Source organism: Nanorana parkeri, unplaced genomic scaffold (assembly GCF_000935625.1).
Source record: "Nanorana parkeri isolate BGI_ZX_2015 unplaced genomic scaffold, ASM93562v1 scaffold245, whole genome shotgun sequence".
NCBI lineage: Eukaryota > Metazoa > Chordata > Amphibia > Anura > Dicroglossidae > Nanorana > Nanorana parkeri.
The window spans coordinates 1,330,187-1,345,489 of NW_017306513.1; the positions used below are offsets into that span (position 1 = coordinate 1,330,187).

Consider the following 15,303-nt stretch of genomic DNA (forward strand, 5'->3'; position numbering starts at 1 on the left):
GCACTACCTGGATGTTCTACAGCAGTATTAACCCGATGTTCTGTGGACAGGTGAGACAAAGAAACTTTAGCACATGCTACCATTGAGGAATACACACACTGTAAAACAAAATGTTATCCGAACTGTGAAGCATGGTAGGGGAATTATGATTTTGGGAAGCATGACTGCTGGTGAAGGCTTGCAATTACTGGAATCAATGATTTCCAAACTGAAAATTCTACAGCAAACTCTAAGACAACAGATAGCGATCAAAATTCGAAATGGAGTTAAAATGCGCAAGCCAAGGTTCTGATTTCATTGTTGTTTGAATGCTATTGAAACTGATGCTGACCATTTAAACAGGATGCTTTAAAAACATCACACAAACTCAAACTGAAACAGTTTTGTATAAAAGAATAGGACAAATAGATCCTAACAACTATTCAGGTCTGAACAGCAGATACAGAAAACATTTTTTGTCAATAAATTTGGGCCATGTACAGCCAGATTTACTGATTGTACTATAAAGTTATTAATTCTCAAAGATCCTCAAAAATCACAACAAAGACTCTAAAGTTGGTTTTCAGTTGGAGTGTAACAGCATAAGGCTTATAAACATGGGCGGCTGGGCATGTACAAGGTAAATACCAGCGCATTTCCAGCCCATGTGCATCAGCCCTTAGGAGGCTGGCAGGCTGCTAAGATTTTGGAGCAATAGAAAGTAATAGGGATGATAATAGAAGATAACCTTCTCTACAATAGCTATAGCTACAGAGGTGAATAAGTGCTTGTTTTAAAGAGCTTTAATTGATTGTTTACAATATTTAGATACTTTGGTGTACATAAAACAACCTCTCTGACAATGTGGGTTGGCATGCTATGAAGCCTGTGATCAGGAAAGGCACAAGGGCCGCTGCAGAGGGCAGCGAGGGAAGAGATAAGTCATCTCTAAATGCAGTCTACCAGTACCCAAAAAATCCTACAGCCATCAGAAGGGAAGGAGTCAAAGTCTATAGAGAGGTGGCACCAAGGCTCCCGAAGTATGGGACCTACAGCTGCATGGGTAGGAGAGAATTTGTTCTTACATAGTCCTCTATATCCTTCCCAAGATTTGGCCACCAGTACAGGTAGGAAAGCTGCAAGAGGATTCTGCCCAGAGAGCTTGGAGTTGTGGTCCCAATGCAGGAATTAGACTCTTAGTTACGGGGGCATTTGAATCTTTGGGAAATATTAGATTCCTAGATAAAAGTCAGAGCCAGGATGTGAGCGGTGGCAATAATGAATTATGGTTCAGGTGCAGCTTTTGAACCTAGAAAATAGAAGTGTAAGAAGAGACATAGTAGTAGCCGGAGGAGGACCAATCCAATATTGGAGAGTGTATTTGGAGCCAGTGAAGGCCCAGGATGAGCACTGATGTGGCTTGTGACAAAATAAGGAAGGAGATGACCTAGTGATTGAGCACACCAACAGACATCCTAATGGGTGCAACTTGAGAGCGAATGGGACTATAGAAAAGGATAAGACTATTTACTGTGGAAACCCGAAGGATGTGAGCAAGAGGCTCATTAGTCCAGACAAGCCTTTTGACAAGGGATGCACAAAATAAGTTGCTAGGTTCTCCTGAATGTAAGAAGGCTTCCAAGGAGACAGTGACTTTGTTAAGTGGCCGCTGCACAGGATTAGGATGTTTGGAAGAGGGGGTAAGAAGAGTGGTCCAGCATGCCCCCGTCCAGGCATGCACAACACATACATAAACATATGCCCCGCTCTAGGCATACTAGATGTTGGAGTTTCCAGGCCACTGTTAAATAAAGTGTCCTTTTTGTCTACAGTAGATACATAGGCCTTGGAACTGCTTGGAATGTCTATTTGTTAGGCCAGCGTTACCCAACCATCAAGTGTAGTGAGGATTTTGCACCCAGTTTGCATCCATTAGACATACCCCACCATAAAGCAGTTGAGTTCTGCCACGAGAGTTCGAACCTGGATAGCATACTGTTCTACTGTGAGTGAACCTTGGTGGGGATGTAGGATGGCACTTTCCACAGAGGAGGTTAGAGGCCCGTGATGGGGACAAAGGCCAAATGCCAATTAGTGGGTTGTTACCTCCAGTTGAAGTCAGCACCAGTTAGAAGAGCTGTTTCCTCATAGGCTGTGGCACTGGCGCTTCAGGTGAAACCCAAAAAGGCTGCCAGCTAAACGTCAGATAGGAGACCTGGCTCTGAATCATGGAACAGGTGGGTATTACACTACAATTGCTCTTCCTGTTATTCAAAACATCACCACTTCCTGTGCAGCTGAGCAAGGACCTGGTGGTCAAACTCTATGTTCCTAGACAACAGAGTGCAATATAATGATAGACACTAAGTCGCTGAGGGGCATTACTTATGAAGTACAACAGCAATTCCTGCAATATCCAGTGTTTGACAAATTATATCACTGAAAGCTCCATAAGTATGTTTCTGCTAATGCATAGGATATTTCTATTCACATGCATACTCTTTAACTGCGCACACATATGTTGTAAGTGTGTGTCTAATATATACCTCTGTACAAAAACTGAAATAATTTTTACCTGGAATATAAGAATATTTAATGAATAAGAAGTATCTTAGCTTCAATAATAAAAGGCAGGAAACGTGCCACAAAGAATTCAAAGTTATGTTGAATGAAGAGAGTCAGCAACTTAAAAGTGTACTTTGGCAAAAGACCAAGTGCTGTTAACCAGTTGTTAAAAGAATCTTTAAATGTGATCTCCACTCGACAGGAAAGGCCTGCAATGTCTTGTGAACGACAAGGAAACATGATATGCAAAGCCAGAAGAGAATGAACCTAAGTGGTTGTTTGGAGCCCAGCTGAGGGATTTACATGTTAAGCAGCACACTACAGAAAGCACAATTACAGTAATTATTACACAGCTAACACACATTGGACCCTTAACAATGAGCAAAGAAGGAACCTTGTGGCAAGGAGACAGTTTTAATGTAACTATCGGTCTATAAAGCGATAGATAGATAGATAGATAGATAGATATTAGGGCGGCAGCTAACGATTATTTTCATATCGGATATGTATATATATGTACAGTATACATATATATATATACATACATACATACATATATATATATACACACACACACACACACACACACACACTGCATGTTCAAATTATCCCATGTAAAATCTGCTATAGCACTGTGGGCTTGCATGTTACCAAGGCAACTTGCATGTTACCAATGTTACCAAGGCAACAATGCAAGGGCAGGTCATGTAAGGTTTGTGATCTATTTAGAAATAGAAATCAGTGCAATGTCTACCTCCCTACCCCTCTTCTCTGCAGCATATTATTTTTTTCAGCACTGCAGGTACTTTTTAATAGCTACTGTGTATTCACTTCAAATCCATTCACCTAAAATACAGCTAAACTTGACAGTGTACACTATGTCCACTGTTGACAGCTAGCTGTGTGAATATAACTGACGAAAAAGTAAAGTAAAACAAACAGAGAAGTGTCAAATTCATATTGAAGAACCGGGTCTTAGCTAAATATTGAATAAAATAATGCTAAATATGCCAGTAATCCACTTTTTCCCTTACTTACCTCAGCAAGAATGCATAGAATATTAAAATTCCTCTAGAATACATGACAGGCTTTCAGTTAAACATTTTTTAACCTAGACCTCAAAGCAAATCTGTGTAAAGAGCCACAGTATCGTCATCCATCATCCAACCAAGGACAACATCTGAAACCCATGCGTCATTAAATATGGCACTGGCATAGACTATTTCCACAGCTATAGCTAATTACTGAAAGGGATACGGCAAAGCATGCTGGTAGAATGCCAAGACAAATTTGTGAAATTATTTGCTAATAAAATGGAATACATGTTCAATGTTCACTGGAATAATAACAGGTGCAAAAATTTGATGAATATCTTTATCATACCCCAGCCCCTAAAATATTATTAAAGTCTGCACTAGGTCTTTACTATGTTACATGTAAAAATACAGCTCACAATGGATTACAATTTAGACACAGGCCTGCAGAAATTAAAATCTTAAAGCTCTTTCCAATAAATTAAGAGAAATATACATTTATTGGGCACCAGAAAAACAGGATTTTTGTAGTTTCTGTAAAATTTACTTTAAGATTATTGAGGGGCATAGAATTCAGTCATATTTTGTTTATACTGCCACCTGCAGGAGCATTTACACACTGGCAAACAAAAACAGTGACCAGACTGGTATAACCCTACCACTTCCAGCATGCCTCAATCTTGTAACAAAGAGTTGCTGAGAGCAAAACCATAAACATAAAGGGTGGAATCTGTTTCCCCTCTTGAAGCAAGGGTATTTTATGGTGAGTGCACAAATCCTGTGAGGGACACAGAATTCAGTGACATTTATGATGTCCAAAAGCAGTCCAACTGAGCATTGGGCAACACAGCTAACAAAACTATAAACAAACTGGGGACTACCTTACACCCAAAGGTAGCATCAGAAGAGGCTTGGAAAGCCTGGTAAAACTTAAACATATTAGAGAGCCTGGTAACACTTAGAGAACGTGTGAACAGAATACCAGGTGGCAGCCTTGCAAATCTGGGAAACAATTGTCTGATGCCGAAAAGCCCATGATCCTTAAGATCACATGCACAAATTATGAATTGTCTCATAATTCATGAGAAATGGTGGAATGAGGAGCTTGTTTCCCTATGCAGGGACCATCAAGGATGACAAAGTGGGAATCAGTCTTTCTAAATAAGGCAGGGGCTGCTAGGTAGACATGTACAGCTCAGACTACATCCAAATGATGAAGGAAAATCACCTAATTTACTGAGGCTGAACAGAGGGACAGGAGCACAATGTCCTAGTTTAGGGGAAAAGCGCAGGCCACCTTGGGAAGGAAGGAGGTTTTATGTCTTAACACCAGCTTGCCTTGTGTAAGACCAGAAAGGGGTTAGCACAGGACGAGGGCACCATTTCAGACAAATGCCTTGCAGAGGTGATGTCAGCAAGGAAAAAAACCTTGCGAGTAAGTGAGATCTCACACTTAACAGTATTCAGGACAATTGTTGATTGTAAAAAGGTCATGATTCCACCCACAAAGTATTTTCTGAGGTGAACGTATCTTTCATTGGACCAAGCAAAGTATGCCTTTAATGTGTGATGGTAGATCTTGATCTAGATGGTAGATCACATGGGAGGCTTGTAAGCCCTCCTATGTGATAACAATTAAAGTTTAAAAAAAAAAGTTTTAAAAAATAATATTGAATGAAATAAATGTACAAATATTAGTTTTAAATGTTACAATCCCCCGCGCGTATGACCGTGCTACACATTTTGGGTATCGCCGCACACGCCAGAGTGAGAGCAATAATTCTAGGGCCAATATTTATGCATATCTCTAAACTGATGATCTATAAAGGCTCTTAAAGCGTCATCTACGGACCTTTCGGGGTACTGAATTTTGTCGCCATTTCACAGATGCACACAGTTTTTAACCTCGGCATGTTGGGTATCTATTTACTCGTCGTAACCTCGTCGTCATCTTTTATATTTTACAAAAAAATGGGTAATATATTGTGTTTTGGGGCACTAAATTTAACTTAAGTGCATTTTTCACAAAATGTTTGGGTTTGATAAAGAGTTGCGCTAACATTGTGCAACATAAACATTTGCAACTGTTGCCATTTTATTTTACAGGGTCTTGACTTTCAGAAAATATATAATGTTTGGGGGTTTGTAGTAATTTTCAGGCCTAAAATGTGGATTATAACATGTGTGCAAAAAACGACAAAAAGGCTTTGGCAGCAAAAGGGTCCTTAAGGGGTTAAAGGGATAAATTACGGGGCACTTTGCATGTATTGTATATTTTTTGCCTATAAAATGACTTATTCACATAACTACAAACAAAACAGTTTTCAGGTAACTTTTATCATGCTGCCCACTGGTGTTTATCACTATGTATCAAACAAATGGTTGGTTATGAAGGGATTGTGCATCTGAGGTCTAACAACCAGATGTTCCAATATTAATCTCAGTTGAGATTTTTCATTTCAAACATATACATGTTCTTTAAGAGTGCCCAGGAAACACTAAAATCGGCGTATCTCTTTTGGCCACCGATCAATACCCATATTAAGCAGTACACGTGCACAATCTGGCTAGGCTTGTGTTTCTGCTGCAGATGAAATAAATAGGAAAGTATTATTTCAGAAATGTGTTAAGAATTTACATTCCCACCAGATGCTGATCAAAGAGCAATGTTCTCTACATTCACGCCAATGCTGCAATGAATGACCTGGATAGTCTAGTCTAGGTGAGTAGATATTTTCAACATATTTCCAGTGAGTTATGCAGTGGAAAGACTTTGATGACCACTGGAGGGCACAACTCCACTGCTGCACAGATAAAGTTACATTAATGTGTGTCTCTACCCAAACGGTATTTATTTTTTAAGTTGTGAATAGAGTAGGAACCCCTGTCTTTTTATTTTATTTTGCTTGCTCTCTGTGCCACTTCAATTCCTGTTTGAGACACAACAGGAAGCGACAGAAACCCTCTCTAATGTAATGGTAAAACCCCTCCCCTCAGTTGTTACCAAAACAGAAGCCACCACTGAAAGACTTCTGCTCATCTCCCGTTTTAATGACAACCTTAACATTTTGAAATTACCATCACTTTCTGCCCTAGTGAAAAAGGTCTTTAAGACAAAAAGAGAGAGTGGATCTCCTCAGCAGTGTGGCTAGAGATAAACATTGTCTTTTCCCATTTAACCATGCCTAGGAGCATTGAGAATTCATTATAGCCAGTAAGCATGTTGTAGAATAACAAAATACCTTTGACCTTAAGGGTTTGTGTAGATGGATAAAATCAGCTTGCTTTTACAAGCATTCATTTTGCATTTGAGAAGCGTGAAATACTTCCGAGCGCCTTCAAAAGGTACTTCTGACCCCTATTAGGACCTCCTTCTTGTCTAAATTTGACCTCCCTCCAAGCTGCAGCAAGTTGCTTTTTCAAACCCATTAACCTGTATGAGGCAAAAAGCAGTTCTGACATGAACAAGCCCTGTGTACACAAGCCTTAAATGAAATAGCACAGAAAGGGATCACTGGATTTTGAACTAAGTTGCTATTTATATGAATAGACTACAAGTAATACCTTATAAGTAATTATTAAATTCCCAGCAGAATACTTTCAATCGACTGAATATTTGCTTCAATGCCAGTGTTGAACCCTGTGAATAAAGATCACCAATATCTTGTAAGAAGCCAATTCCCAGTCATGCAGATTTGGGTGTTATTGGATAGCATTTGTTCACATTATAAGATTTTTTAAGCCAGGAACGAGGATTTTTTTGCCCAGGGGTCGGCAACTAGCGGGTCCGGAGCCGCATGTGGCTCTTTCGTCCCTCTGCTGCGGCTCCCTGTCCAGGGGCGGAACTACCACCGGGGCCTGAGGCTGTGGGGGGCCCATTGAGGTCCATTCCTGGGCACCCCCCCTGGTGGAATATGCAACAGTGCAGGGTCCTGTGACTCACCTCCTCCCCGGCCGCATCCCTAGTAACAGGCGGCAGGAGAGGAGAAGTGTGTGTCACATGCCCTACCCCCTGCAGTGCACACCATCTGGCTGGGATGCTGGCTGTGAGGCTTGGCAGGTGAGTCCGAATGAGGAGCGGGGGTGTACGGGTGTAACTGCACACTGTGTGCTGTTATTTCATTTAATTAGAAACTTGGATTATAATGGGGAATATTACACTGTAATGTTGCCTGTTATAATCTATTTCTCTGATTAAATGATTAGACAGGGCCGCAGTTCTATCAAACTGGGGTATGGCCGGTACCCATGTGAGGGGTCTGGGCAGCCTGGGGGGCATCTTACATGAGTATCAGCTGTACCAGGGGCGGCATGGCAGAGGTGACAGGGGAGGGCATGGAGGAGGCCAGGCCCCAGCAGGTAATAGGAGTTGGGAGTACGTACAGGGAAAGAGATCCCGGCGACAAGCCCACCTGAGGCCCTACAGAGCCCACCATGGAGAGTCTCAGATGGGCTGTGCAGGATCTATGGTGTGCTCTGCAGGGTCACTCTCAGGTGGACTCTGCGGGGGTCTCACGTAAGTCCAGAGCGTTACTTAGCCTAGAGTCCAGTGCGTTACTAAGCCCAGAGTCCAGTGCGTTACTAAGCCCAGAGTCCAGTGCGTTACTAAGCCCAGAGTCCAGTGCGTCTGCGGGGGTCTCACGTAAGTCCAGAGCGTTACTTAGCCTAGAGTCCAGTGCATTACTAAGCCCAGAGTCCAGTGCGTTACTAAGCCCGCATATACCTATATACATAGCATAAAGGTAAAAAACGATATATGCAGTGTTAACTTCATTTTAGATGTCAAAAGGGTTTTGTGGCTCCCCGTGTTTTCTTTTCTGTGGGAAACTGGTCCAAATGGCTCTTTGAGTGTTTAAGGTTGCTAACCCCTGGTCTAGCCAGAAATGCAGTGTCCTCATCACATCCTGGGTGCTCGACAGAAAGCAAAACAATGTTGGCTTCTTATGCAAACCGCTAATCCCATGCTCTGTAATGGAGATTACATGATGATTTGAAGTTACACAGGGACAGCACGTGGGATCTGTGCTGTCATTCTGCATTGCTGTATAATGTATTGCTGAGATTTGTAGTCCTCTATAGTTGATACTGTTATTCTGTATTGCTGTAAAATCTATTGCTGGGATTTCTATTCCTTCTACAGCTTGGTGTCAGTGGCAGAACTACCAGGTTCGCAGTGGCCACAGCTGCGAACGGGCCCTGGCGCTCCACCACTGTCCTAAAATCATTAGTCTGTATTGTTTTAGAAAAACTGCCACAGGACACTAAAAAAAAGTATCGGCAATTGGTTTTGGCGAGTACTTGAGCAAAAGTATCGGTACTCGTATTTGGTCCGGAAAAATGCCATCGGTGCATCCCTAATTTTTATGTTACTTATTATGCTGCAATTTTTAAGTTAAATCAATATCCATCACACAGCTCTATTCTTAAGAATTACATTCAGTTATTACTACTATAATATAATGTCACACCATAAGAAAAAAAAAATTTTTAAATGAGAGAATGTCTGGTTATGTGTATTAAGTGGTCTGTAGTGCCATCTGGTGATAATGTCTGGGAGTTACACAACATTGGATATCACTTGCATTTCTACATACAAAGTTATTATTTCTTTTTTCAGCTTTTTTTTTTAGGTATAAGCACATTCATCCACCACTGCCTGCATATGTTGGCAATCATGGAGTGAAAATATACATACCAACTGGTACTCAGGCTCAGCAGGATAAAGGGAAGTTAGATAAATTGCTATCAAGCCAAGATACAAAATTCAGAATAATTAGTTCAACCCACCACACAGCTTAAGCAAATAACAAACCAAAGGGAATGAAAGACAGACATAGCAAGAGTTCCAAATCCAATCCAATCTATGCATTAAAAACATACTGTATATGCGACACCCAGTCCGCACATACTGTACAAGGTAATGTGATAGCATGGGTCCTCGCAAAAAATAATTGTGTGTGCTTACAAACTTTGCATAACTTTAAACTGTGCTAGAATGGAGTATATATATGTAATATCTATATAAACATACTGAAACATCAGCACAGGCTTAATATTAACCACTTCAAGACCAGGTGTTTAGACCCCCTTCCTGGCCAGGCCATGTTTCAGTGTTCAGCGCTGCGGTACTTTGACTGACGTTTATTCCGTCATGCAACGCTGTACTGAAATTAATTTTATACCATTTTATGAGGACAGATAGAGCTTTCTTTTGGTGGTATTTAATCACGATTGGGCTTTATATTTTTTTTTACTATATAATGAAAAAAAGTACAGAAAATGTAAAAAAAAATGTTTTCCCTATGTTATGAAACATCTATTATAACCCAATTTTTGGGTAAAATATAAAATAAATAGACACCAAACATGTCAAGCTTTAAAAATCACAAAGAAGCTACCATACCCAAAATTGGCCATAGGCAGCGCTTTAAAAGCTTTTACCGCTCATTAATTTAGTGATATCAGTGATTAACGGCCCTAGCTTTATTGCTCTCACTGTGATGTTCCCAGTAATATGCAATGTGTTTTGTAATTGTTGTTTTCACACGTAGGCGCATCCGACGCATATTTCCTTTTATATGTGTGTGCATGCGGGAGCAGGGGACTTTTTTTAACATGTGACTACTTTTTTTTTTAGTTAGTTTTATTGCTACCACATAGGGGGCTAACAAGCTCCCCATGTGATAACACAAATACAATGACAGGTCCTCTTTATGGAGACATCAGGGGTCTCTAAGACCCCTATTGTCACATAGAGACCCCCAAAGAAGCTGATGATGGGACAGGAGCGCAACAGCAGAGGGGTGGCGCACACTGTTTGCTAGTATACAATCGATCGGATGGCTATAGAGCCACCCAAACGCTTGTATGGAACAGCCGGTACCAGCTGTTTACATTTACTGTGGGATTCTGCTTGCGCAGAAAAAAAGAATATATAGTAACATCCACACCTTGATAGGAGGTTGCCGCCCATCAGTTTATTTATAACGGCCGGACGGCAAGTGGTTAACAACAGGCAGATATACAAATCCACCATTTAACCGAGTTAAAGGAGAACTATGAGACAAGTGAAAATCACTCACCTCATAGTTCTAGCCGACCTGTGACAATGAAACTGTCACAGATCAGCTCAATAGATTGGGAAGTGAGCGAACACATAGCGTTGCTCGCTCACTTCTCGATCTATCGTTGCAGAGAGCCATGACTGTCACTCACGGCTCCCTGCAGAGCCCCCCCTTCCCTGTCCGATCCTCCAGCGCTGACTGGTGGAACGGACGGGGGAGGAGGCGGGCACAGTGCCTCTGCCTCTAGATAGGCAGAGCCAGCTGTCAATCCCGCAGCTGGGTGGATCTCGACAGTAATGTCGGGATCCGTCCTGGCTGCAGCGTATCAGTATACCGCGAGCTGTAGCTCGTGGTATACTGAGCTTAGGTTGACAGGAGGACGCTAGTTTGTGTCCTCCCATTACCCTTAGGAGGACTATGGGGAAAAGCACTAACCCCATAATTCTCCTTTAAGGATTTATCGAGAATAATTCAATGCATTTTTACACCAAACCCGCATAAGTAACTAGCCCAATCTAATTATCAACCTTCTGTATTCTTCTCCATAGCAGCACTCAGACTAGAGGAGTGAAGGACAGCAATATAAGTCAATTAAGCTGTAGGGCATTGTTACCTGCTGTCTATCTAGCAAAGAAATTGTCTCATCCGTGGAGTGGAGGTACATTTTAAGTAACTCATGATTTCAAAAAAAAGTGCAATACTGTATACATTTGCGTGACCACATTGAGCAAATATATTACAGTGAACATGACCCATAGTTGCTGATATCTGCCTAAGTCCTGAAAAAACAAACAAGTTTCCCTTGCAAACATGGCAACCATAATAATTAGTTGCCAGTGCATTTGTCTCAAAGCTAAGATCTAGCGTGAAGACACTGGGTAATTTTTGTTAAAAATTGTTTGTGTAAACCCTTCAGGGCTGAGCTTGCTTTTAGTTTCTGTTCATTTATGACTGACGCACTTTTTACTTTTTAGCTGTGTGATTCTTCCACGTCAGTAATATACTTTCTTACTAAGTGCACCCACACATATTATATAGTGTTTATAGGACATTAGAGGACAGATAGGGCTATATATTCATATCACATATGTGTACCTAACGCCTCACTTATATAATATTTTAAAAAATTAGGAAAAAACAAAGTCAACACTTTTTACCCAGTTTTGACTTTTGTTATTTTTTTACAAAAATAGCACAGCTAAAAAAAATGCATTAAAATAAATTAATTTGTCCTTTATTTGGAAACACCTCGCATCCCTAGGATTTTAGAAAAGTTTCTGTACTTCTCAGCCTAAAACTAAAAGCTAACATTTTAATTTTTGTTAAATCCTGCTAGCTAATTTGAGAAATTGTTCTCAGGTTACCTGAGATTTAAACTAACATGAACGAACAAAAGGATGTCTTTTATTGTTCACCGCAGGAACCAATTTTAAATGCTGCAGCTATGAGCACTGCCATAAGCACAGCAATGTGTGCCAGACCTTTGCATGATATGGGAATATTATACTTATACTTTACTGTGATTTTAACCACATGGAGGTAGATAAAACAGCAAATGTTTAGCCACCCCTAGAAAAAAAAAATCTTGATTTTATGGGTAAATAAAGCTTTAGTTATAATGGTTTTGGTTCAGTTTTATGCTTTTTGTTTTACAAACAATACATGCATGGCAAAAGAGTCCCAAAGCATTACAGGGCTGCTTAAGAGCAGAAGAGAAGCAACCTGCACTGAGGCAGAATTTGTCTGACTGAAACCTCAGAATGAGCTGCAGACTAAGGGGTAAGTCACATGTGTACATGTGTATGTATATTTCACCTGAATTACTAAGGTCTGTAAAAGCAGACTTTTTAAAAACAGGCTATAAAGGAATAGAAACAAAAATTGTGAAAAAGGGACTGAAAGTTTCATCTGTCGGATCTAATGGAAATGTAAGGAATCCTTAATATTGACCTAACTTAGAAAGAAAAATAAAAGAAAACTCTTTTATAATTGTATTTTTCTGACCATAATAAAAAAAGCTGTGCAAACAAAGCATGGAGAAGTTATTTACAAATAAACTCTGAGGAGGTAAAATCCTAAAAAATATCTAAGGCAACAAGGAGAGGATGGAGTCAAAGTTTTTTTCCATATATATCCTTTATTAGCCATAAAGCATATGAATCTACTTTGTGTGCACTACATGTCTTTGCTAACCCAGATATTATCTTATAATAGTAGATGTAAAACTGTCACTGTACCGTGTATAGCCAGCCAGTAAAGAGGTGTGGATGGGAAACCACCCATCTCACACACATGCGCACACGCACACACAGACTACACGCTGCCTGTAGAAAACTACAGGGAGCAGGAACAAGACCAGTCACCCTGTACAAAGAGAGAAATAAGTGATCCTGGTTTTTATTACATAAAGCTACTGCACAAAGGCAATGTGCAGGAGTTGTTTCATGCTGGAATATGCTGGATTATGGCAAATCCTGGAAGAAATACACAAAGGACACCACAATTCAAGTAAGCATGCACATGCCTCTTGTACTGACAACATGTGCTTAACCCCTTCATGACTGAGCTAGTTTTCAGGTTCTGTTCATAAATGACTGACACATTTTTTACATTTTTGCTGTGTGAAGACAGGGGGAGGGGCTGGATTCCCCGCTCTGCCAGCGCTGACTGGCGGAACGGATGGGGAGGGGCGGGTACAGCTGGCTCTGCCTCTACATAGGCAGAGCCAGCTGTCACTCACGCAGCTGGGCGTATCCGCTCCGGCTGCGGCGTCTCAGTATACCATGAGCCGTGGCTCGCGGTATACTGAGCTTAGGGTAACGGGAGGACACTAGTTTGTGTCCTCCCGTTACCCTAAGGAGAACTATGGGGAAAAACACTGACCCCATAGTTCTCCTTTAAGCCAGATTTCAGCTTTAAAAAAACAAGCAAACTTGCTGGAGGGCAAAGCAATAAGCCTTTGGTCCGCACAAATGCTACACCAAAACATATTGTAACATTACGGTTACAAAGTATTTATTGAAGAAATGAGCAACTACTGTTTTTATGCTGCACCTGCACACAAACCACTGTTAGGGCTCCTCAAAGCAAATGTTTGACAGCCGGGAGGGGGTAAGGTGGTGGGGGGCTATACCACTTGACATATGAGGTCTTTGTATAACGTTTTTGGCTGCACCTCATATGCCCATGGTCTCAAATGAGAAATATCAAAACTCGAATATAAATTATGTAAATATATGCAATTGTTTATTTCTTTATTTAATACACAGGTTCCACTTCATTGTTGGTAGTACCGTACTAGTCTATTCCAGTGCCATCCACCTGCATTGCAGTGCACTAAAACAACTGCCTAGCAGGTCCAATTTTTGGTAGGATGTGATGCATTGGCAGCACATGCAAATAAATAGTCTGCCTTAATACAACGCACTTCAACATGGGACATTATGCACATCTGGTCAATGTACTGCAACGGATTGGCAAGGTGTCAATGGGCCCTAAAATGTTAAACAAACACCCCGTGTAAAAGCAACATGCCCACTTTATTCAGAAAAGTCTCTTCTGTGCACTTCAATGATTTAATTTAACTTTTGGGTAATAACACTGTACTAGAATGTTTTAAGATGACATACACGGAGTTAATACATTTATATCAGAAAGCAAAGACTTGTAATGAATTATCTTTAATTACCATACATCACAACTACAGAGGGTGTTTACCTTATAGGATGGTAGAAAGCAAAGTACTCCATGGCTTACAGTCTGGCACACTGACAGTAAAAGGGCACCAACTTCATCTTGAAAATCAAAAGTCTCTGTGTGCTGAAATGTTGCACAAAGTTTTCGGCCTTTTGGACCTGCACCAACAGTGCCAACCCATACCTGTAAAATGAATGTACAGTATGAAATTATGAAATAATGAAATCAATTAAACCAAACATTGTGGATGTTTTGTACATTCTATGAGTAGAAAACATATAGGAACTTTTACTGAGCATAGCTCACCAATTTGCACTACCATCTCTGAGGACCTGATATCTTTACACACATCATGCTGCACCATCACTTGCTGACTTGACACCAGCATAGAAGACAGCAGACTTCTGACTTGTCGGATACTGTACTCTCATCAATATGTATGAATTCTAAAACTTCATAGATAGGGGGGTGCATTGTACAGGCAGTCCCCAGGATACATACAAGATAGGGACTGTAGGTTTGTACTTAAGTTGAATTTGTATGTAAGTCGGAACAGGTAAATTTTTTAAGTGCAACTCCAGCCAAAAAAATGTTTTTAGTTTTGAAAAGCATAGAGAAGGGTCACGTTTGTTTTGCTGTCTGTTCCAGTTTTTCAGAAGATTATAATATAATTTAAAAAAATGTTTATTTAAAATGCCACACCAAAAAATAAGTTTTTTTCTATTTTTAATTTTATTTTATAAACTTTACTTTTTTTAAATTTGTTTGCATTTTTAATTTTTATTTACAGTGGGGCAAAAAAGTATTTAGTCAGCCACCAATTGTGCAAGTTCTCCCACTTAAAAAGATGAGAGAGACCTGTAATTGGCATCATAGGTAGACCTCAACTATGAGAGACAAAATGAGAAAACAAATCCAGACAAATCACATCGGCTGATTTGGAACAAATTTATTTGCAAATTATG

The 15,303-nt window shown here is 40.4% G+C and overlaps 1 protein-coding gene across 1 annotated transcript in view; it reads right to left on the reverse strand.

Moving 5' to 3' along the window:
- Positions 1-15,303, reverse strand: part of BRIP1 (BRCA1 interacting protein C-terminal helicase 1) — a 227,098-nt gene that overhangs the window by 101,412 nt on the left and 110,383 nt on the right. The window contains 1 exon segment of the mRNA XM_018556660.1: positions 14,360-14,521. Coding sequence (XP_018412162.1) covers positions 14,360-14,521 — 162 coding nt within the window.